This window comes from Lygodium microphyllum, chromosome 7 (genome assembly GCF_053477565.2).
Source record: "Lygodium microphyllum isolate KBCC chromosome 7, Lygodium_microphyllum_v1.1.10, whole genome shotgun sequence".
NCBI lineage: Eukaryota > Viridiplantae > Streptophyta > Polypodiopsida > Schizaeales > Lygodiaceae > Lygodium > Lygodium microphyllum.
This window is the reverse complement of record NC_141141.1, coordinates 106,211,095-106,235,392: the sequence shown is the minus strand read 5'-3', so window position 1 is coordinate 106,235,392 and position 24,298 is coordinate 106,211,095. Positions and strand designations below refer to the sequence as shown.

The 24,298-nt window shown below is 38.8% G+C and overlaps 1 protein-coding gene across 1 annotated transcript in view; it reads left to right on the top strand.

The window, feature by feature from the left end:
• Nucleotides 1-747: 747 nt before the first annotated feature.
• Nucleotides 748-24,298, top strand: part of LOC148033793 (T-complex protein 1 subunit zeta 1) — a 41,468-nt gene continuing 17,917 nt past the window's right edge. The window contains exon 1 of the mRNA XM_087681782.1: nucleotides 748-1,018. Coding sequence (XP_087537908.1) covers nucleotides 885-1,018 — 134 coding nt within the window. The 5' untranslated portion in view covers nucleotides 748-884. The remainder of the gene's footprint in view (nucleotides 1,019-24,298) is intronic.

Below are 24,298 nucleotides of genomic sequence, written 5' to 3'. Positions count from 1 at the left end.
GAATTCACTTGTTGTTAAGTCAAAGTTGACAATTATGCTATAGCTTGCAACCACAATGACATTGAAGAAGCTTGAAGCTTTGTGCGTTGGCATTAAGCTTGACCAAAGTGAAGCAATTGAATCTTATCACTAGTACTAAAGTTAAACTTTTGAAGGTTATCTCACCCCTTTGGTTGTCATCAATTCATTGGTATGCCGCTCTTGTTTATACTTCAGACTTTGTTATTGCAATTTACATTGATCTCTACATTTGACTTTTGACAGCTCAAGCTCATGCTAGTGCACACTCGTTCCTATTTAGGCCTAAGACATACACATGTTAATAGACTTGCATGAGTCAACATAATATAGATTAAGGGTGGCCTTTTCTAAAAACAAATTAATCAACTTGCACTAGCTTCCAAGCCCATTGTTAATGCCTTTCTTGGGACTCTCGTTAGTCAACTTAGTACCTCCGTTTTGAATGGTACTCCTACAACTTTCACAAGTTAATGTGATGTGGCTTTGTATCATTGGTTGGCAACATGTGAATGACATTCTCTCTCCTATGTACAACAACAAATTTGTTCTCTCTCTGAATTATGCAATTACAATATGTGGGCTTCATTGAGGTTTCATAGTGCGTGTGATGGTGATTGTTTGCCAATGAAAGGCTTGCACCCAAGTCCATGGACCTGGGTGTGACACGGCTCTTAGGGAGTCTTTGACAAGTAAGCTTGTAGTTTGTTCTTGTTTCTTTAAGGACGCAGTTTGAGATTTAGGTTGGGGTTTTCTTTCCCGCATTTCTTCTTGCGAAGTCTCCGGAAACACTCTCCAGACACTCTCGGAAGAAAGAAGCAAAGGAAGGAAACAACAAGACCAGCATCCAATCCCGGAGCGCAGGCATGGCTGTCCGTCTGCTTAACCCTAATGCGGAAACATTGAACAAGCTCGCTGCGCTTACGATGAACATCAATGCCGCCAAAGGTCTCCAGGAGGTTCTCAAAACCAACCTCGGGCCCAAGGGTACGATCAAAATGTAAGCAATAATTTCCCCCTTCTCTGATCTGCTTTTCCTAACTGGTGCTGTTGATAACCGTGCGTTCTTTAAATTGTTTCCATTTCTACTTGAATCGATCGTCCTGCACTGATTGACCTCGGCATGAGCAAGACTGTATCGATCATCAGGCTGATTGAAGCGCACATGTGTTAGGCTACCTGAGAGCCAGGAGATGGCTCACCATTATACAAAAACCTGGCACATGTAACATTGCTTCACATTTTTGACGCTTAACTGGTTTGGCACTAGTCTTTAACTTACTTTACAGGTCAGCTTAGATCCATTGCTTCACATTTTTGACGCTTAACTGGTTTGGCACTAGCCTGTAACTTACTTTATAGGTCAGCATAGATCCCTTGGCACTGAACGTGCAAAGTTTATCTTCCAAGTGTTTCTCGCCAAGACAGCACATCTGTTGAGTGGGTTTCTCTCAAGGAGGAGATTAGTGACACGGCTAGGAAATAGTCCCATTAGGATATTCCCAATCAAGCGCTTAGGATTGTACCTGAACACACGTTAGTTGCCACACTTGGATCTTAGAATATGCACTGCACAAATGGATACATTAGACATGCACATTGGTAATTGAAGCTTGTGTTCATGTCAATCAATATGAGAAAAGATGTTGGCAGTGGCAATTCATAACTGCTGAGACTTGAGATAAGAAGGATTATTTGAGGGTATGATAGGGAGTGAAATCCTTTGATTGGTCAAATGTGCCTTGGTTTTTAAGACTTGGAATTGACTTTTAGGTGGCATGGATAAAAAAGATTAATGTTGATGAATGCAACAAAATTAATATTCTATTGCCTTATGATGTACATGTTATTGTCATCCAAGCAGGGTTGCTATTGTATAAGTTTGAAAGTGCTCTATTGAAGAAGATAGAGATTCAAAAGGGTTGATAGATAACGATAGCTGTGAATTTGAAAAGCAAAGAAAAACACACACATCTCATTGAATTAGCTTGCCTCTTTAAATAGATTCATATGCACATTGGATATATTGCATTGGTGGGTGCAATTTGACTCGCCACCTCAAATTCTTATCCTTTCAATTTTTCATCCTTATCTCTCCACACTCTAAAGGCTAGTTTATATTACATTCGCATACAAAGAAGGCACCACTATTACATGTACTCAACCAAATGTTTCAAAATCCCCCATTGGTGCCTTATTCGGCTATTGCAAGGTGGTCATGTAATTACAGTGATTGATTTTACAATGATTGATTGACCTCCCTTCACTAGGTGCATTCTATGGTTATTGCTAGTAGGCGGTTAGGCTTTGTCTTTTCCTTTTTTTTACACATCTTTTTAATCCTCTTATATGGGCGCTCTTCTGTGTTGTTGCTTTGCTTGGTTTTAACTTGGACTTTTGTTTCATTTTTGATGTTTCTTTTGCTTTACTTTTGCTCTTTTGGCTTCCTTTCTTAGTATTCGATATGCTTTGGTAGGCTTTATGGATTCCTTGGTCCTCTTGGTCTTCTTAGTCTCCTTTATTTTCTTAGACTTCTTTTTCTTCACGATCTTTATCTTGTCTTTATGTGTTTGACGTACAGTTTCAGAATCCAAGAAGTTTGACTTGACAAATGACCTATTTGATACGTGCTCACTATTTTTTTCGAAATGTATTCTAAAAACTCTTTTTCAAGGTACTTTCTTTGCACATAATTCCAAGTTTTGGTTTAATTTGATGTCCTCAATTAGCCTTGCTAAAAGATTTTGAATATCCAATCTAGGTTTGACTTGTCTTTCCATTTAATAAGACTATATAGAAGCTTTCTAGGTTTTTGACATCCAATTTATAAATTTATCAAAGTCTTGACTTGAAAATTTGGTATGTATTTTCATGGGTGAAGATGATAGACTAGATTTGTTAGCCCCTTGCAATTGAAGCTTTCTACCGATCTCTTTTATAATACAAGGATTGTGTCTTCTTCTACAAGGTTTTGGAGTAGAAGTCACGAACTTGATATTCTCAAATGTATATTTTGATGACTCAACATGTACTTTATAGTTCTTAAGTGGAAGATATTCCTTCCACTTGCTTTGTTTTTATGTTTATAGATTATTGATGTTGAAGACTTTGCTATATTGCAAGGATGATAAGGTGAAATCACCATAGGCAATGCTAGGGCTAAACTTAAAATCTTCGGATTTAGGTGATGGATAATTAGTAATCGTGTCAGCAAGGGCGCTCTTTAAACTATTGTTATGAGAGAAATTCAAATCCTCTATAAACTTTCTTATGTCTTTGGCAATTCTAGAAAAGGCATAGACCTTGTGAATTGTGTCACGGGGATGTAAAATTTTAAAATGCTTTAATCTTGCCGATAATATTTAATTAAGTTATTAATCAAATGTGCAAGGTTTAATAGCAGATGCGATGTACATGGCAATTATTTTATAATAACAAGCCAAGGATCTTGAGGATGTAGTGGGTGTCAATGGCAAAAGTTGTAATAAGTTATATTTGACAGATATATTAGGTAGTACTCGGTGCTAGATTTTAATCTAGACTAATTTATTGGCCACTAACGTCGATGGTGACATTGGAGTCTAGGTATTAATTAATTAATCAATACCAGTTTGCTCAAGGATACTTAGAAGACAAATTGGTCTAGTCAATTTAATTATTGGTTGGTGAACTTAAAATTTTGAGCACTAGAATAGTTATTAAATTAATTATCAAAATTAGTATTCTAAAAGTTAATTTAATAAGTCGAATAATTTTGAAAAATGGGTTTAGAAGGTTGTCACTTGATAAAACTTACCTTTGCCCATGCAAGTGAGAAAAACGTTTTTAGGGATTGGTGGAAGTCTATTTTAATCATTGTGAGAGAGGAGGAGGTTGTTAGAGAGCAAGGAGAGGTTGCTGATATGATTTATAACCATCAAAGATTAGTCCTACAGTATGTGACAGTAGTTTGGAGCTCTCTGGGAGCAGGTGACAGCAACCCAAGATCCTTTTATGTAGACGATAGTGTATAGAAAGAGATAATGATCTTTTTGGTGGCCCTAAGCTATAGATAACAGCTTCCATGGTTGTTTAAGCAGGGCAATAGTAGTTGTTAGAGAGCAAGGAGAGGCTGCTGATATGATTTAGAATCATCAAAGATTAGACCTAAAGTATGTGACAGTAGTTTTGGCTCTTTGGAGCAGGTGACAGCAGCCTAAGATCCTTTTGTGCAGATGACAGCGTATAGGAGGTAGTGATCTTTTTGGTGGCTCCAAGCTATAGATAACAACTTCCATGGCTGTTTGAGCAGGGCAATAGTGACTTTTCAACGTTTCTCGCGATACAACTCTGAAATTTCTTTCTATAGCATTCTCTTTCATATCCCAGCCGTCTCTTAAGTTATCTCAGCATTTTTCAGTAGTTGGAGCCATTAAAAAAAGAGATTTTAGTCAATCTTGTAAACTCTAATTTACAACAAAAATTAAGTTATGATAGCTACCTCAAGATATGTGTTCAGAATTGAGAGCCTAGGACTTGAATTCCAATAGTTGAAATTGAGAAATTTGAGGAAGATTCAAGAGACTAGTCAACAATATCAGATTTGGAATTGAATTTGTCTTTCAAGGAGCAAGGTGAAAGCCAATCCCTAAGCAAACCAAAGGGCAAATTGTTTTGAAGGCTTGTTGGTCAATTTGGACAGTAAGAGGCACTTGGATTAGCGGAGGAGATTAGAGGATCTTAGTTAGACTCCTTCCATTTGCAATATAAGATAAAGAAATACTACAAGGGGTACCAGTCTTAGGGCCAATTGAGTATCTGATGTCCAAGATTAAAGTGACAAAGTGTGCATTTTTAGTTTATGTGAATTTTATGCTTGTTGTTATTATTGCTTAATCAGATTATTTACCACCCTATTTGAGAAGGACGGCTAGTTTCAGACCGATTGCTTCTCATTGCATAGGTTGTACCTCCACTTGGTATTGGACTTGTTCTCGTGCTTAACCTTGAAAAATATAATATTAAAAAGCTTATAAGATGATATGGATGTTGTTTTGATGTTGTTGTTGCCATTAATGAATTTTGAAAGTAGATGCTTTTGAGTTGAGCTTGGGAGGAGAGTAATAGAGACAAGGCTGGTGTTGTAGGGCAGCTTAGAAGGATGAGGGAGCGGAGGCGAGAGGCGATCAAGTGCCTAGCAAGGATGGTAGTCTGCAGGCAATATAAAAGCTAAACTACTAATACTATTAATAACGATCCATAATTACGAAGAAGGCACAGATTAGAAAATCTTTCGATTGCTTGACGAGACACATACACGAATTGGAGAAGAGAATGTAAGAAAGGAAAGAAAGCATGATTGGCTTTTATACCAATTGAAGAAGATAGAGATTTAAGGGGATTCATAGATAAAGATAGCCATGAATTTGAGAAGTTTAAATAGACTCATGTGTACATTGGATACATTACATTGGGTCGAGTTTGACTTGCCACCTTAGATCCTTATCCTTCCAACTCATCCTCATGTCTCTACACTCTAAAGCCTAGTTGATATTACATTTGTATACAAAGAAGATACCATTGTTACATACACTCAACTAAATGTTCTTATTAGGAGATATATTAGCCCATGTGTGGGTTTGTGCATGCAGAGGTTAGACACATTATTTAGGATATTTTAGGCATTTTTTAGGGTCTTCATTTTGGTCATATTTAGCATTTATTGTTGGCCAACCAACATTAAATGCTGGCCAACTTGATCATATTGAGGACATATTTTTGTTCTATATATTTAGGCTTCTCCCCCTCACTCAGTCAATCATTTGCCATCACGTGTGGAGACTCCATGGAGAGAGAAGCCGGTGCCGGTGCCCGTGCCGGTGCTCGTGCCCGTGCCGGTGCCCGTGCAGCCAGTGACTCATTGTTGTATGCGATTGTCTCATGTTGGGTATATGGATTCCATTTCCTGAGCATACATCTGAGTTCTCATCTGTATCGTGTTCTTCGGTATTCTTTCTTTTCCTTTCTCTTTTGTCTTGTGTTTCAGCAATTTATTACAGTAGATGTTTACGCTTCCATTGTTGCTCCACTTTTGACATGGTATTAGATTTCAGGTTTTGTCCCTTGCTGTGTTCTCTTTGTTGATTTCATGACAGTTTGGACCATTGTTGATCAAGCGATTGCTGCTCCAACCAAGAGACCTGTTTCTCTTGTGTTTTTTGCTGATGTTAGCATCCGTACCACGTGCGTTAGTCCCTCTTCTACCTACGTATTAGTTTCAGCCTATGTTTTGGTGTCTTTGTAGCATCTCTTCCTAGCTGGGCGAATGATTCTTAGGCCGTTTTTATTGTTTCAGGCAGTTTTTGGCTGATTTTTTGACTTTTCGCAGCAGATTTTTTCTTGTTTTGGTCAGCTTTTGATGAATACTACATGTGAACTTTCATTTTCTGTAGTCTATGCTTGTGGTTTGGGTGTGTTCCCTCTCCAAATACTTTTTTTTCTCTACTTCTCTTCTGAATTCTCTATAGGTGGCTCCTCCGTGCACGTCCATTGATGATAAGTTACACGGACTTGATTAACTTACATGGAGTGCTACGATGAAGGCTTGGTATCAGAAGTGGTTATGGTATGCGGTTTGCAGAGCTATTGAACGTCCTCAGCGGCCTTCTCTTGTTTGAGTTGATTTTGATGATAACCATGAGGGATCGGTGCTTACATGGGATTTGGACGATGCACATGCTTGCTCGACCTTGCTTCGGTGTATTTTCAAAAGTTCTATTGGCAGTTACCTCTTGCTGGACATCTTTTGAAGTATGGACGAAGTTGTAGTTGATGTACGTGGCCCCTTGCACCATGAGGGCAATTACTCTTTATGGACAACCCTAATAAATTTTGCGCGAGACCAAAGATGCTATCCAGTCTTTTCTACTTCGTGTGACCCAAATTCAAGGCTAGCTTTGGTAAATGCAGTTTCCCCTTTCAAAGGCTCATCTTATTGGACTCGTACTTGCAAACTCCCTCTGATGTTCGATGGAGTGGCAAATGCTTTGAGGGTGCAGACATCATTGACTTCTATCAGTTTTACACATTTGACCTTGATGCTGCTTGAGCATGAGGTATCATTGCAATTATAGGGGAGGCTTTTGTCAGGTTCTAGTGAGGTTTTTGCAGCTTCAGAGAGAGGTTCGAAGAAGAAGTCGAAAACCCAAAGTTACCACTGTGGGAAGAAAGGTCATTTACGAAAAGGCTACAAAGAGTTAGCAGCTTCTAGGTAGAAGAAGGAGAAGAAGACGAAGCAGGATGTGGACTCCTCTGACGAGTCATCATCTGCTTCAAACTCACTCCAATCCTCCGGCCAAGGAGAAGTCCAAGGCACGGAAAGGATTAGCTTCTTCGGATCGCGGAAAGGGATTGATGGCCCCTTCCTCAGCTGCTTTTTAGTAGTTGTGATGATTGCATCCCTCACGACTCTCAAGTGCTAGAGAGGAGTGTGAAAGGGTGGTAAGATGGGGCAACCGCGTCTCATCTATACATCTATATAGATGTACATGATCCAAAGAGAGACTCTTTGATGCATTGATTGAAGTTTAGCAAGTTTAAATCCTGGAGCTAGGATTGACATTTAAGTTCATGATGGACTTTTTCTTTGACAGAGAGTAGACATGGCTCCTAGTCTTGAGCTCACATGAGGGGATACTTTGGCGGTTTGGCCAAAGGCGGGGAATCCATGGTCACGTAAGTTCTAGAGGCATTTTTGACAGGATGGTCATGTATGCTACTGAGAAACGGGTCAAACATAGAGATATGCTATGATCTTCTCTATTTTCGAGTGCTAGTACATTGGACATTAACACAAGGTTCTCTCTTAGAGGCACCTTGGTGGTGGCTTGATCACCCATTGCTTGGGTATCCATGGCTGTACTTGGTGGTTCTTTGTTGTATGGTTTATGATTCATTCTCATTGTACCATTGTATTGTATTAGATCACCCATGATCTGAGAGAGGGTGTTAGTAGATATGTTAGCTCATGTGTGACTCTATGCATGCAGAGGATGGGCACATTATTTAGGATATTTTAGGCATTTTTGATGGTCTTCACTTTGGTCATATTTAGCATTTATTGTTGGTCAACCAGTATTAAATGTTGGCCGACTTGATCATATTGAGGACATATTTTTGTCCTATATATTCAGGCTCTTCCTCCTCACTTAGTCAATCATTTGCCATCACGTGTGGAGACTTTGTGGAGAGAGAAGTTAGTGCCGATGTGTGCAGACTCTGTGGAGAGAGAAGCCAATGTCGGTGCCCACGCAGCCAGTGACTCACTGTTGTATACGATTGTCTCGTGTTGGATATATGGATTCCATTTCCCGAGCATACATTTGAGTTCTCATCTGTATTGTATTCTTCAGTGTTCTTTCTTTTCCTTTCTCTTTTATCTTGTGTTTCAAGAGTTTATTACAATAGAATGGCAAAGCATGTGGAGGACTCCTCATCCCTTACAATGACATGTTAGTTTTTGTGTCATCTAATTTGCAAATTGCAAGACGAGAAAAGGGTACCATAATGTGACTTTGGTGGTTGTTGGTTGCAACAATTAAACTAGCCAACCTAAATTGGGCCAAGGTGTTGAGATTATCTAATGATGTCTCTTCTTTGAGATTTAATTTATTTATAGAAGTTCTATTTGTTATTTACAATGTTGCACTTTGAATATACTCTTGTTCCTCGATGGCGGAAAGCTTGTGGGGATCTTATGTGTAGTTGCATATGTGCATATACACTAAAAACCTAATTGAAACATGTGGGATTCTTTACATCTTTAAGTTTTTTATAGCACTTGTGCATTAAATTCTAGATAAAGGGTTATGTTTGGTTTTAAAGCTAGGATACTCTTTTGGATCTTTTTCTCTAATGAAGATGATGAAAGAACTACTAGCCTTACTGAAGGGATTGTTTATGACTGATTGATTAGAGAGTCACAAACTTGTATTTCATAGAAAGGGAAAATGATTTTCGTTTATGTAGTGAAAAGGTGGGTAACAACTATAAGCAGGGTGCCTCATATGTAGATGGCTATGTAATACTTGAATTGACATAGCCGCAAAGAAGAGTGTGGGTAGTGGTGTGATATGGGCACTCGTTGATGGATGATGATAGTTTGTTGAGGAATGCAAGGGACTATGTGGCCCATCTATTTATAGGTGAGAAACAACTTAAAGTTTGTGGGCTTGCTTATGGGGCATATTAACTTTGTAGCATTTTGGGTGTTAGGGCTATTTAAAATGAGCTAATGAAGGTATTAATGTTAATGCATCCTTTTAGCTTAATATCCTCTCTTGGGCCCAAAAGTAGAATTAGGAGAGATTGCAAGCATAGCTCACCCAAAATTACCTTGAGAGGTTCCATCCCCATTCAACTAGGGTACTAGTTAATGGTTGTATAGTGGTTACCCAAGGAACCCATGAGGACTGTGAAGGTGATTATTATCTTTCCTTTGGAGTTCAAAGGGACACCCAAGGGAGGCCAAGGCATCAAAGAAAGGATACTCATCAGTTGTCCAATTGCCTAGAAAGACCTACAAAGGCAATGTAAAATTGCTTTGAATTGTCTTCTTTTTCATCGTTTTCGAGGTTTTTAAAAAAAGGTTTCATAAATTTGTACCTATGAGAAAAAGGGATGATTAGGCCTCACACGTAGCCACGTGCAAGAATATTGTGACGAAGTAAATGTAGAAGTATGAGCCATGTGCACCCATAATACTCTGCCATGGAGATCGCCATATCAGATGATGCAAATATGGTGGATCCAAGATCGACGAGTCGATGAAGAAGTACAAGAGGGAGCATACACAAATGTAAGGAGTTTTCATTTGTGGATGTGTGTTCGTAAGCACATGTTTTCCACTCATTTTAAGTTCTTCGTTCATGAAACACAATGCTAATGCATGATTTGTGTAAGGGGTAATACAAAGAATTATGCTTATGTAATGATGCCACTTGGATAGTACCTTGAAAGGAAAATTGTTTACTTGCCCAAGTGTTCTTTTGCAAGTATGATTATCAGGGCACATACCAATATGAATATAAAGTATATAAGTAAATAAATCAATGGAGTTTGGAGAGTAGAATCTTCTAAGCACTAAGAAAAGAAGTCACTCCCTCTCCCATCATGTGTTGATGTCGTAAGGGAGAGAGCATGCACTCCAATCCATGGAAGTAGATAGCGAAGTAAAGTGGTTGATCGGTTTGGTTGGAATGTTGACAAGGTGTATGATGATGGCACAAACTCTATGTGAATGGTACCTAGCTGTACTTGCTCTGTGTTAAAATGGTAGTGCATCTCAATGTGCTTTGTCTTCGATTTGATGATGGAGTTGCTAGCAAGTGCTATCACATTTTGATTGTAGTAGTAGATCACAATTAGAATGATGCATGAAAATGCAAGTTTTGCTAGCAAGCTCCTTAGGTAGATGGCCTTGGTGGTGCGATCATAGAGAACTTGATATACATCCTTTGTTGAAGATGAGGCTACTATATAATATCTATGGCTTGAGGAAACATTGGAAGCCATGTCGTGAGAGAACGTGTAGCCACCATGGAAGGCTAGGTGTTTGGGTTTGATGCCCCCAATTAGAGTTGGTGTAACCCTTTAAGAGGGTTGCTAGCAAGTGCTATCACATTTTGATTGTAGCAGTAGATCACCATTAGAATGATGCATGAAAACTTAAGTTTTGCTAGCAAGCTCCTTAGATAGATGGCCTTGGTGGTGCCATCATAGAGAGCTTAATACATGCCATCTGTTGAAGATGAGGTTACTATATAATGTCTATGGCCGGAGGAAACATTGGAAGCCATGTTGTGAGAGAATATGTCGCCACCATGGAAGGCCGGGTGTTTGGGTCTCATGTCCCCAATCAGAGTTTGTGTAACCCTTTAATAGTAAAGCTTTATCTAAATGTAAGCCATATGTGTAAGTATACTTAACATGTATTTATACATATAAACAAGAAATTCAATGTGATTTTCGATGCATTGAATTACTAAGCAAAGACATTGAATATGCAAGATTTGACCTAGTATATGCCAACCATTAGAGTGTTTCCATGATTGAGTGATAGATGTGCTTATCAAAAGGTTGTGTATGAGGATTCTTTGAAAGCATCACATTGAGATATAAAGATGTGGCTATAAGCCATATCTTATGTGAGTAATACTATTCCACTAACTTGAAGGCATATTTCTACTAGGGAACAAAGATTCCATCCCTATGTGTGATAGTCTTCATGCCTAAGAAATAAGGTGGTTGATGAAGATCAAGTATTTCAAATGTAGAGTAGAGTTGTGTCTTTATGCATGCTATGGTGGCAGAATTAGAGCATGTGATCAACATGTAATCCACATGCATAAGAATATACTTGATTGCCTTTAAAGTGGTTTTGATATAAAAGTTTGAATCAGAGTTGTGTCTTTATGCATATTATGGTGGCAAAATTAGAGTATGTGATCAACATGTCATCTACATGCATGAGAATATACTCGATTGCCTTTGGAGTGGTTTTGATATAAAAGTTTGAATCATAAGGGATAGAATGGTATCCATGAGATTAAAGAAAATTGTTCATTCTATGAAACTAGGAATGTGGTGCTTGCTTTAGCCTATAAAGGGCTTTTTACAAGTGAGAGACCTTATCTTTATGGTTTGAAAGAGAAAACCCAAGAGGTGTTCCACTAAGACTTCCTTATGTAAATAGCCATTCAAAAAGGTGCTTTTAATGTCCATTTGACAGATGGGCCAATCGTGGTGGGAGGCCAAAGTGACGAACAAATAGAAAGATGTCAATTGTGCTATAGGTGCAAATGTTTATTCATAATAAATGCCTTGATTTTGTCAAAACTCTTGTATCATAAGGTGAGCCTTACCAACATTTCATTAGCTTTTATTTTATTTTTGAAGACTTATTTAGCCTTAGTGACCTTCTTGTGGCTTGGGCAATCCAATAAAATCTAGGTTTTGTTCTTATCAATGCTTTCACACTCCTTTTCCATGGTCTTTAACTAATGGGGTGCTTTAGTCTTCTACCAACTGTTCGCTTAGAGTGCGTTATATAATCCATCATGGAGACATACGCAGATAATGTTGTAGGCGTATCTCATGGGGACATGAAAAGTTTGAGATGCTTTAATCTTGCTAGTAATATTTGATTAATTTAATAATCAAATGTGCAAGGTTGTAAAACATGTGATGCACATGGGAGTTATTTCACGGTTGATGGCCAAGGAACTCGAGGAGTTGGTGGATGTCAAAGGCAAAAGTTGTGACAAGTTATGCCAATTGGGCTTTGGTTGTCAATTGGTGTCAGTTGTGACCTTAGGATAGTTATTTGGCCATTAAATGCTAGTGGTGACACTAGGATAGTTGAGGCTGCAGGGGACCACTCTAGGTTGCAAATGGCCGAGCCAATTTAATTATGGATGGGTACATTTAATTTTGGAAAGAGTCCAAATGTTTGAAATTAGTTTTGGAATTAATTAAGTTTAAAAATTAATTTAATGGTTGAAAATTGCTAGAAAATGGGATTAGAAGGCAACCACTTGGCAAAAATACCCATGCAAGTTGGAAGAATGTTTTTTGGGTCTGGTGGAGAGCCATTTAGTGTTGGTAAGTGAAGTTTGGAGAGAGAGAGAGAGAGAGAGAGAGAGAGAGAGAGAGAGAGAGAGCAGGTTGATCCAATTCTCTGCATAGAAATCAGCATTTGCTACAAGTGGCAGCCATAAGAGGGGTCCAAGAGGCAGGTGATAGTAGAGGGACTCTCTCCAAGGGTTGGTGGCATCATTACTGATCAATTGACAGCATTTATGAAGCTTCAAGATAGCAAGCGATTGGATTAATTGCAGATTTGACAGATCGGTACTTAGTTTTGGGCATTTCCTTGCCAAGAATCTTAGATTTCTCTCTCATCTTAGTATTCTCTCACCTTGTTTAACCTATTCTTTTTAGATTTCAGCATCTCTCAGTCATTTGGAGTAGATCTCAGCCAAATTTGGTGAACAATAGGAAGAACTTTGCTATAAACCCTAAATTTTTGCAAAAATTAGGGTTTACCAACAATCACTTGGGGACCCGTGCCCTTAGCCAAGGGCATCATACACTAAAATCAGCACTTGAAATTCAAGGAATTATCTTAGATGCTATCTCATCCATTGTGAATTGGGGTTGCATTTGGCTAGTTGGTAGTTCCATTAGAGCAAGTCTTGGCTGAAAATCAAGGGGAAATTGGTCCAAATTGTTGATTGATTGTTTGTACAACAAAGGAGATTGTAGAATCTTAGCTTGTACTCAATCCATTAGCAATTAAAGTTAAAGAAATACCAAAAGGGGCTCGAGTTTTGGGGCCAATAGGGTGTGTATTGTCCAAGATTGATAAGATAAAGTGTGCATTTCAGTTTAGACTCTTTTATTAATTATTGTAATTAAGTGCTTGATCAGGTTTTACCACCCTATTTGAGAAAGAAGGCTGGTTTCAGCGTGAATCTAATGAATCTTCTAGGATATATAGAGATTGTATTCGATATGGAAAGATCCTCGAATCTCGCATGGGTTGCTAGTATTAGCAATGCAATTCGTCTTTGGAAGGAAGTTTGGAAATCAAAGATTCTATAGGTGGGTTAGGAGTTGGGAGAAGGTGAGACTCAAAGTACACAATCTCAAGAAACAGGCTCAAAGGTTGTCTCGGTTGATGTAGAACGTTGTGTGATGCTGTCTCATCAAATGCAACATCTCTTTATATATGATATGACTTATTTGAGAATTTAACAAGTGATATGTCTTCGAAGTAAGCTTCAGAAGAGTAGCCTACAAAAATCGAGAGCTCTACTCTTAGCAACTCTTGTCATTAGGAGTATGCATGTAATCATGACTCCAAAAGACTCGAAGGTGAGAAATGAAAGGATGAACATTATGTAATGCCTTAAAGGGGTCTTATGATAGACCGTTGCAATTAGGTACCAATTGAGAATGTACACCGAAGTGTTAACACCCTCAAGCCATACGTCCTTGGGGAGATTTGCGGTGAACATGGAGAGAGCTATGTTCATGACAACATAGTTTTTGTGCTCTATGACACTATTTTGAGAGGATTTATTAGAGGTTGAGCTGGTATTGTATGTCATGTCTTGTAAGAACTTGAAAACCTTGTAGCAGGAAATCACCACTATTATCACTCCTTAGTGTCTCAATAATTGTTCATATAGAGAAATATGAGAAGGCTTAAAATTTGGCCTTTTGAAAATACACCCATATATTTCTTAAAAATTTATTCACTAGTAAGAAAAAGTATTATGCTTTGTTTAAGGTACTAGTGGATGCTGGTCAACTAAGGTCAATTAAATCGATTGAAGAGGAGTCTTAAGTTTTTGTGAGATAATTATTGAATCTCAAGCAAGTAGAGACAAATTGCATGCTTGATCATGCAACATATGGCCTTATGGACGTATGACTAGGTTAAAAAAAGTAAGAGCTAATTTATTGTACAAGTCAAGTTTGGAGGTGCAATTTTACTCCAAAGTCATGTCGAAGAAGAAGAGGGGGCTTCTAGAGCATGTGGCTTGTTGGGAGGCTCTATTTGCATCGAGACTTGTACTAGTGATCATTGATCTTTCTATGCTTGCGGGAGCATCAATATCATTTGATGAGTCGAGACCTCCTTGCGAACAGGGAGCGTGGCATCATCTCATGGATTTGGTTAACTATGCCATGAACCATACCTAGTGTGCCTCTCTTGGCCACTTGGTGCTATGTTGCTCTTGAGGGAAGTATCTAAAGAAAAAAAAGGAGACATATGTAGTTTTAATTTGTTAGTTTTGGCATGATGGTGTGATCACATTGTTTTTTACACAACTAGGTTTTAACATGCTCTTGAGTCTTTATGTAATTCCCTTGAACAATGTAGTATGTTCTATAATTATTATATTTGTTTATTTTCAATACTTAACATTACTAGAAATGAAGAGAATCAATACCTAAAGCAGAATATGACAATGATTCAAAAAATTATAGCCATGAAAATATAAAAGTAATGGAGACAAGATTGAGGGTTGAAGATGCTCTCCTTGGCCCTTGGCCCTTGCCGCTCGCTTTCCCCAATGAAAAAGAAAATGAAGGAATGTATTTTGACTAAATATGCAAATCAATAGAAAGGATACAAATCCTCTTTCTGTTATTATGTTGTGACACATAAGACTTTTTTTCATGAGTAACTTAGAACTTTGATAAATTTCCCAATCATGATGATTTGTCATGTTACTTTAATAGGTGTGAGTACTTTAAAGGCTATGTTAAAGGAGTTTGGAGAATATGCCCCCAACTACACTATTAGCACCACTTCTGACATGGTATTAAATTGCAGGATTGAGATTCTTCTTGTGATTTTTTTGTTGATTACAAGTTTTTTTCGTGTTTTTCGAAGTAGTAATTTGCTTTTTCAGCTTGTGCTTGGATTCTAGCATGCAATCGTTAGTTTGTTGCATTAAATGCTCCCTTAGCTTGCGTTTTTCATCTTCGGCTCCTAATTGTGGCTGGGCTACTATTTGTAGAGGCCATTTTTTTGTTTTCGAGAGTATTTGATTGTTTTTTTTTTCATTTTACAACAATTGGCCTTTATTTCTAATTAGGTTTTTGGTCACTGAAACCAGCCTTCCTTCCGTGGATGGGTGGCAATTCCTTGATTACAACCTAGCTACAGGAGTAACATTTATTACAAAACGGAGAAATGGAAATTAACTTACAATCTTGGACAATAGACACCCTGTTGGTCTCAAAACAAGTGCTCCTTTTGGTATTTCTTTAACTTAATTGGAGAAACAGTTAATGTACAATGGGATTTTTCCAATTCCGTTTGCTATTCCAACTCCCCTTGCTGTCCAAAATGATTAGCAAGTCTTCAATCTGATTTGCCCTTGATTCGGACAGCCAATTGGCCTTCACTTGCTTTGATGGAGATGGAAAGTGCCCCAACAGCTTTAGCCGAGTCGAATCCAAGTCTTGGAGCTTTCAATTTTTGGTATACTTGTCAAAGCTATTACTAAGGCCTAATTTTTGCTGCATTAGGCCTAATTTTTGCTGTAGATTAGGGATTACAGTAGAGAAATCTAGAAATTTCTCAATCTCTGATGATCTCAATGTTGTAATCTTTGGAGTAAGGTTGGGAGATAAAAAAGAATGCAAAGGAGAGAGAAAATTCACACTTTCTTCGTGAAGAACTGAAGAAAATTAGTCATTTATTGTTGTTGCCCCGTCTCAACAGCTTATAAATGTTGTCACCTACTGTTGGTTGGTCTTCTTCTATCCTTGGTTACCTCAGAAGATTCTCTAATGGCTGCAGATCAAACCAACATCTCCTTCCTCTCTCTTGAAGATTGAATACACAACAAATGCCTCTTAATCTTGCATGGGCATTTTTGATAAGTGGCAACCTTCCCAAATGGTTTTTTTAACATTATGCATAATTAAATATTAATTTTTAGTTTTTAAATATTGATAATTAATCTAATAATTATTTTGATGCTCGAAAAAATAATCAAATTGGCCATTAATTAAATTGACTTTGGTAACTTATATTCTTGAGTGTCTTTGTGACATCTTTGACCATTAGATTGGTGTTAAGTACCATTAAATGCTACTTCTCTAGTGTTACCAATTTACACTTTTGGCCAAATGAATGACCTAGGCCAACAGCTTGCGTTAGATACCACCAAGTACCTATGCAACATAACTTATAGCAACCTTTGGCTTTGATATCTTGTGATTTTCTTTGGTTCCGAGCTTATAAATTTACTCCAATCCCAATTACATCTCACATATGCAACATGTACTTAGCCATGTGATAAAAAAATAATCCAGATGTAAAGTGAGGCTTCAAAAATACATATTCTCATGACATCCCTTCTTCTTAAAAGCCTTGTGTAATCGTCCTCGATTGCATTGCCAGATACATCAAAAGTAAAATAGTGGATTGGAATTTCACAAGGTATCATTGTTAACACAGCATTGTGCACTGTTGCTCCACCATTCCATATGCCCAACACGTTGAGAATTACCAGCCAATCATAACATAACATAAGCCTCACAAAGAATCGCAGAAACATTGCCAGATTATCATGTGACATGTTTATTTCTCATAAGCTTAACTCATCTAGCAAAACCAAACCATAGCATGGCATAACCAAGCATAAACCATGGTTAAAACATTAATGGCATCATAATATATGCTGTTATCCATGGAACTAGATGTAAACTATTGAAACCTGAGCATAATCTGATCATAAACTGATCATTTGCTGATTTGAGGACTGATCACAAAGTGTTGCAAGTGTGACCCCAGACTGATCACAAACTCATTTAAAAAAGTGACCAGTATTCAGTGCAAACATTGATGCAAAACTAATTCCAAAAGTGACCATGAACAATTCTCTAATTAATAAAAAACTGAGCTGAAATTGATCAGAATTTTTGTCTCAAAATTGAGGCAAAATTCATATCAAATTGATCATAAGCTGATGCAAAAGTATAGTTCTAGTACTCGGGTGAAACTCATACTCATTTGCATACATCTCATAGTAACTAGTACACTAAGTAGTGACCTCATGGCAAACATATTGTTAGTACAATACCTGGGATGCATGATGAATACATCTGAGATTCACTACATACGAGAGCTATCCATAACTGGAGGAGTGGAAGTGCTACCTCCCCCTTGAGCATCAGGCAATACTCCGGACCTCTACTTTGCTGAATCTTCATGGAGCTTAAATTAAAGTTGTTGCTAATTGAAAGGCATCTAGCTAAAGCTGCAACAACTGAGGATGGTTTGCGAAGTCATCCTTTTCCATCCATTTGGCATCCATTGGTGAATAATTTTGAAATTTCACCAAGTATCTGTTGGAAACTTTACCTTTGACCTTTCTTTCCTTGTGTGCCAAAATGTGCTCGGGTAACAAAATCTCATGTAGCTTCTCTATCTCGGGTTGAATTTCAGCAGACATATCCTTTGCCACATCTCCATGAAAAGGTCTTAACATACTAACATGAAAGGCATTGTGTATCTGCCAATGTGGGGGTAATTTCAGCCGATTTGCCATATCGCTGATCTTGCTTCAGATACAGTCTTTCTCTTCCTTTCATCTTTTTCAACCTTGCCTTTTCAAAACGTAGCAATACATAATCGCCCTTTGCAAATTGCAAAGCACGTCTGTGGCGATCTGTCACGAGGATATGTATTTTTGAAACCTCACTTTACATGTGGATTAATTTTTAATCACATGGTCAAGTAAATGTTGCACATGTGAGGTGTAACTGGGGTTAGAGTAAATTTATGAGCTTGGGACTCGAGGAAATCGCTGGATGTCAAAGGTAAAAGTTACTATAAGTTATGTCACATAGATACTTGGTGGTATTTGGCACTAGTTGTTGACCTAGGTCATTCGTTTGGCAATAAGTGTCAATTGGTGACACTAGAGAAGCGGAGTTTAATAGTACCTAATGCCAATCTGATGATTAAGGATGACGTAGAGACACTCGGGAATGAAAGTTGCCTAGCCAATTTAATTATTGGCTTGTCAAATTATTTTTTTGGGCATTGAAATAGTTATTAGATTAATTTTTAGTATTTAAAGATTAACAATTAATATTTAATTATGAATAATGTTGAAAATGGGATTAAAAGGCTGCCACTTGGCAAAACTTGCTCATGCAAGTGGGAAAAACGTTTTTAGGGGTTGGTGGAGTCTATTCTATCCATTGTGAGAGAGAAGGCTGTTAGAGAGCAAGGAGAGGTTGCTGATGTGATTTGCAGCCACGAAGGATGAGTCCTATAGTATGTGACTGTATAGGAGTAGGTGACAACATTCCAAGGTCCTTCTGGTGCAGATGATAGCATATAGGATGGTACAGTAGTCTGTCTAGTGATCCTAAGCTGTAGATGATAGCTTTCTTGGCTGTTTGAGCAGGGCCGCATTAAAATTTTAGTGTTTTCGCGATGAAACTTTGAAATTTCTCTCTTCTCAGCATTTTCTCTCTCTCCTAGCCTTTCTATAGCCTTGCTCCGAAGATTACAGCATTGAGATCGCCAAAGGTTGGAAAATGTCAAATTTCTTTGTTGTAGATTCTAATTTGCAGCAAAAATTAGGTCTTAGCAACAGCTTTGAGAAGTGTACCAAAACTTGGAAGCTCCAATTTTCAATCAAATTCAAGTGGAGGGATCAGCAAATCAATGAATTTGGGGCATTTTCCATCTCCATTAAAGCGGGTGAAGGCCAATTGACTGTCTGAATCAAAGGGCAAATCAGATTGAAGACTTGCTGGTCATTTTAGACAGCAAGGGGAGTTGGAATAGCGAAAGGGATTGGGAAAATCCCATTGTTTGTCAACTTCTTATTCAATTAAGTTAGAGAAATATCAAAAGGAGCGCCAGTTTTGGTTTCAATAGGATGTCTATTGTCCAAGATTGTGAGTTAATTTGCATTGTAATCAGGGAATTACCACCCATCCACAGAAGGAAGGCTAGTTTCATGGTTCCATTGCTAGGATCCATCAAATCCTTTAAATTGGTGGGCCCATGGGAGTTGATTGTAGCTTGGGACTATTGCATTAGTGCTGAAATTGCTCTCAGCAGTGAATTGCTGCAAGCATGTCTTCACATGTTGATATGGGATCAAGTGGAGAGGATGCATTACTCCTTGGTCAGTCACCTGGTGAATGGGATGCAATGACCGATGTTGGGCATGGTTCTCAGCATGGACAACAAGTTGAAAATGTGGGAAATGACCCAAATGTTGGCAGTTCAATGCATAAAGAGGTTGATGACCAACAAGGGGCTGAAGAATTTGATGATAGCTTCAAGGATCGAATGCGTACAACAACAAATCTTTTTACTGAATTGGCAAAGGATCCCTAGTTTTCTCGATTCATGAATGCCCCAAGGAAAGACATCAAAGGCAAAGAGAAGAAGACACCTTCTACAGCTTCGGGACAGCCACAAGAACCGAAGGAAATGCCTGAGCTCTTCTTTGAAAGAGCCCAAAATGCTTGAAGAGCACATATAATTGGTACCCATGGGGCGGCAAGTGCAAATGCATGGCCAACTTGGTAGTGCCAATCCATGGGGACATGGGTAGCAAGGTAATTATGCATATGGAAGCATAGGACAACAAGGATACTTTGGTGGTGGTACCATTTTTCATGTTAAATTCTTCAGCAATCAAGAGCTTCAAGGCAACCAGCTGGCTGAAAATGGAGTTAAACTCACTTAGGTGAGTAGACATTGCTGTACCCTCCTCTTTCATACGCAAATCCATAAGCTTTTTCAGCTAATACTCTTTACTTGCAGGACTTTTCTGTGCATACAACTCTTCCAGTTGAGTCTATATAGCATATGCAAATCCAAGCCTTCAATGTTAAACAGCAAGGCATCATAAATCGATAGCTCGATGGTTGAGGGTGCAAGCTCATTTAACTCATCCCAATCTTCCTGTTCCAATGTTTGCGGGCTTTGCCCTTTTGGTTTTAATCGGCTTTGCTTGCTTTTTTTGCAACAGAATATTGTAGCACTATTTTTGCCAAACTGCAAAGTTATGTCCTCCTTTAAGCTTCTTTATGTGCATGAGATTACTGCTGTCATTGCTGCCAGCTATGATTTTCAGCCCAAATGTGACCAAAAAATTCAGCAAATGCAGGCCAAACTGTCACACAAGTGACCAAGGTATAAACAAGTACCAACCAGCAATAAATGACCACGTAGAAGCATAGATATCAGATCTATAATTAAATTTTCAGAAACACCAAACCATGTGCTACAGCATTCCACAACTGATTACAGCTGTTCCAAGGGCATATACATCACATTACATGAGAAATCCCAAATTTTAGCTGCAATTTCTGTTGTACATGTACCCACGAGCATAAAATTTGACACAACGACATGTATACACATTGATTTTGGCCTTGAAATTGCTGCTGGTTACTCACAGTTTACAGTTTTTAGACTGCATGTAATTACCCTGGTAGTGAGGTTGCAGGAGTTTAAGTTGAAGCAACTACAAAGTATATGTATTGACTGCTATACCTACGGGTTAGACCACTTGTTTGTGGACTGTTTTGGGCTGTCATTGGGCTGAAATACCCTGGTTTTTTACTACAATTAATTGCAAAAAACTGTCATAAACAGTTAAGGACTGAACTTGGTCAGTCATACTCATTGGCATAAAGCATTGTACTTGCTCTCTTTTCTAATGCAATGTCATAGTACTTTTGTCCTTCAGTAAAGTCTTTGTGTCATTGTGAGTCTATACACAAGATTTTGTTTATGAGTCCAAGCTTCCATCTTGAAACTTAATTCACTTGTGTAACAATCAGTCATGCCAGTGTCTTCATGAACTCACTCTTTCTCTTCCAACCTCCATAGCTTCCACCTCAAGCCATGCTCTAGATTCATGTTTTTACAAATTCAATGCCATATTCTCTTGGTGACCAGTCTAGGAATTTGGATGCATCTTGTATTGCATAACAATTGTATATCATTGCATATAAAACTAAAATTTTTGTGCTTGAAGTATCAACCACAAATTTGCATTTTCTCTCTCATACATAGAACATGCCAATTTTGCCAAAATAGAGCAATTTCAGCAAAACCCTCCAAATTTTCCAAGTGTTGGATGTACAAATTGCATGGAATTGAACATGCATGTATATAAAGTGATAAAATGGTGCACAAATTATGCCCAAACTCCAAAAGCCCCAAATTGCACGGGGTCCAATGTGCATCAATGTTGAGAAATTGGGTAAATTTTTGCCCAATTTGTGCATGTACATGAAAAGCCCTAAATGTCGGAGGCAAGATGTCACAAAATTCTTGCAATTTTTGAGACAAATTGTCTTGTCCTGCATCACAATCCCCAAATCCAGGAATTTTTCGAGCCAAGATTGCACAGATTTTAGTGAAATTGACTCATCCAAGAAAGAATCTCACTTGCATTTGAGAATTCCCAAGAAATTTTTGAGGCATGCGCCTTCAATGTCTGTAAATTTTTTTGGTCCAAAGAACATTGCGATGTGTGCCAAGCACAAATTTGGGAAAACCCCCAAATTTCAAGACAGAGATTTGCACTGTGTGCTTGTAGGTGTGAACATCCGGCAATAGGTGAAAAAATAAGAAGTAAATCAAAAAATAGGCCGTTGACTTTCTCGAAAAAAAAGCCAAACATTCGTCAAACGTTCGTCATGTGGAAGATTGCAATCTTGTTGCACAGAAGAACCTGTTGTTCGTCACGTGGAAGCTCTCGGTCCCGTCGCGCAACCGTTACAGGTCGTCATGGTTGTTCAGCAGCTGCTGCAATTGATTGCTTCACGCTTGCTGTTTGTAGATAGCCCTATCACCAGCTCGGTTGCTCCTTGCTAGTTGCCTACTGATCGTATATTAGTTGTAGTTGCTTCGCCTGCTAGGTTAGAAAACGACGTGTCGTCTGTCCAGAAAATGATGTTTTTGACTTGCGCCTGCACCTTGGAACTGTCGCTTGATAGAAATGTGACCTGTTGACCTGCACAAACTGCAAGAAGTGTGAACGCCTTAACCGTAGTTTTGATACCAATTTGTAGTGATCGGGAGGCACGAAGATTGAGGCAGTCAGTGTTCGTTACACGCAACAAGTGAGAGAGAGCAGAGTAGAGAGAGTGCACGATTTGTGGGTACAATGACGAGTGTATTGCTTTAGGTTTTTGGATAGATATATATGTGTAAGTACAAGTGCTAAGGGTATGTTCACACCCGAGCACATTAAAAGGCACGAGGGCCTTTATTCCCAACACCTTGGAGTTTGATGGAGTGGCCAATGCCTTGTGGGCATAGAACTTCTCCACACCTGTGAGCTTTTTACATATGTCCTTGATGTTGCTGGAGCATGAGGCATCCTTGTGTTTACATGGGAGGCTTCCATCTCATTATGGAGGTTCTAGTAAGGCCTTTACAACTTCAGAGAGGGGTGACAGAAAGAAGTCGAAGGCTTGGTTTCATCACTGTGGTAAGAAGGGACAGTTGCGGAAGGATTGTAAGGAGTGAGCAGCCTCACAACAAAAGAAAGTAGAAGAACTGGGATGCGGGCTCTAATGACGCGTCATCCGCTTTCTTGGACTCCCAACTTTGATTCCCTGGCCAAGGAGAAGTCCAAGGCGCAGAGTCGAGATCCACTTCCTCTTGGACCGAGGGAAGAGCTTGATTGCCTCTTCGTTTGTTGTTTTCTAGTCCAGGTGATATGATCATCTCTCACGGCTATCTAGTGCTAGAGAGAAAGTGTGAGAGGGTGGTGAGATGGGGCAGCCGAGCCTCATCTATACAAGCATACAGGCGCACAGATTCCAGAGAGGGATGTTCTTGATGCATCGACCAAAGTTTGAAAGATTCAAATCTTGGAGCCGGGATTGACATCTAGGTTCATGATGAGCTGGTTATTTAAGAGAGTGGGATTGGCTCCTAGTCTAAGCTCACATGAGGGGACACTTTGGTGGTCTTGGCCAAAGGCATGGAATCCGTGGTCACATGTGTTCAGAGGCATTTTGATAGGATGCTCTTGTATGCTATTGCGAGACATTGTTGACAAACATAGAGATTTGTTACAACTCTTCTTTATTTTCAGGAGTTAGTACAATCAACACGCCAACATTAGGTTCTCTCCGAGGCACCTTAGTGGTGGCTTAATCATCCACTACTTGGGTATCCATGGATCTATTCTGGTGGTCTTTGTTGTATATGATTATCGTTGTATTGTATCAAAACACCCATGATCTGAGAGAGGATGCTAGCAATCTAGTCAACTCATGTGTGAGTTTGGGCTATGCTTGACATTATTGGGTATTTTAGGCATTTTATGGTGGTCATCTTAGTGATTATTTAGGCATTTATTGCTGGCCGACCAGCTGCCATATTTGGCATACTTTGGGCCTATTTGTTTAGGGGCTCGTCCTCCTCTCATTCAATCATTGCCATTCTTCAGGTGGTCTTCGTATTGGAGAGAGGAACCGGTGCCATTGCCCACACAGCCAGTGACTCACTGTTGTATGCGTCATTCTTGTGTTTGGTATATGGATTCCATTTCCCAAGCACATCTCTGAGTTTTCTTCCTTTGCAGCGTCTTTTGTTTTCTCTTCCGTCTTGTTTTCAGCAGTTTATTTCAGCACTTTGTCTATGCTTACATTGCTGTGCCACTTCTGACACTGCACATCCCCCTCTTTTGAGGCCTTGCGAACTATCTTGCTT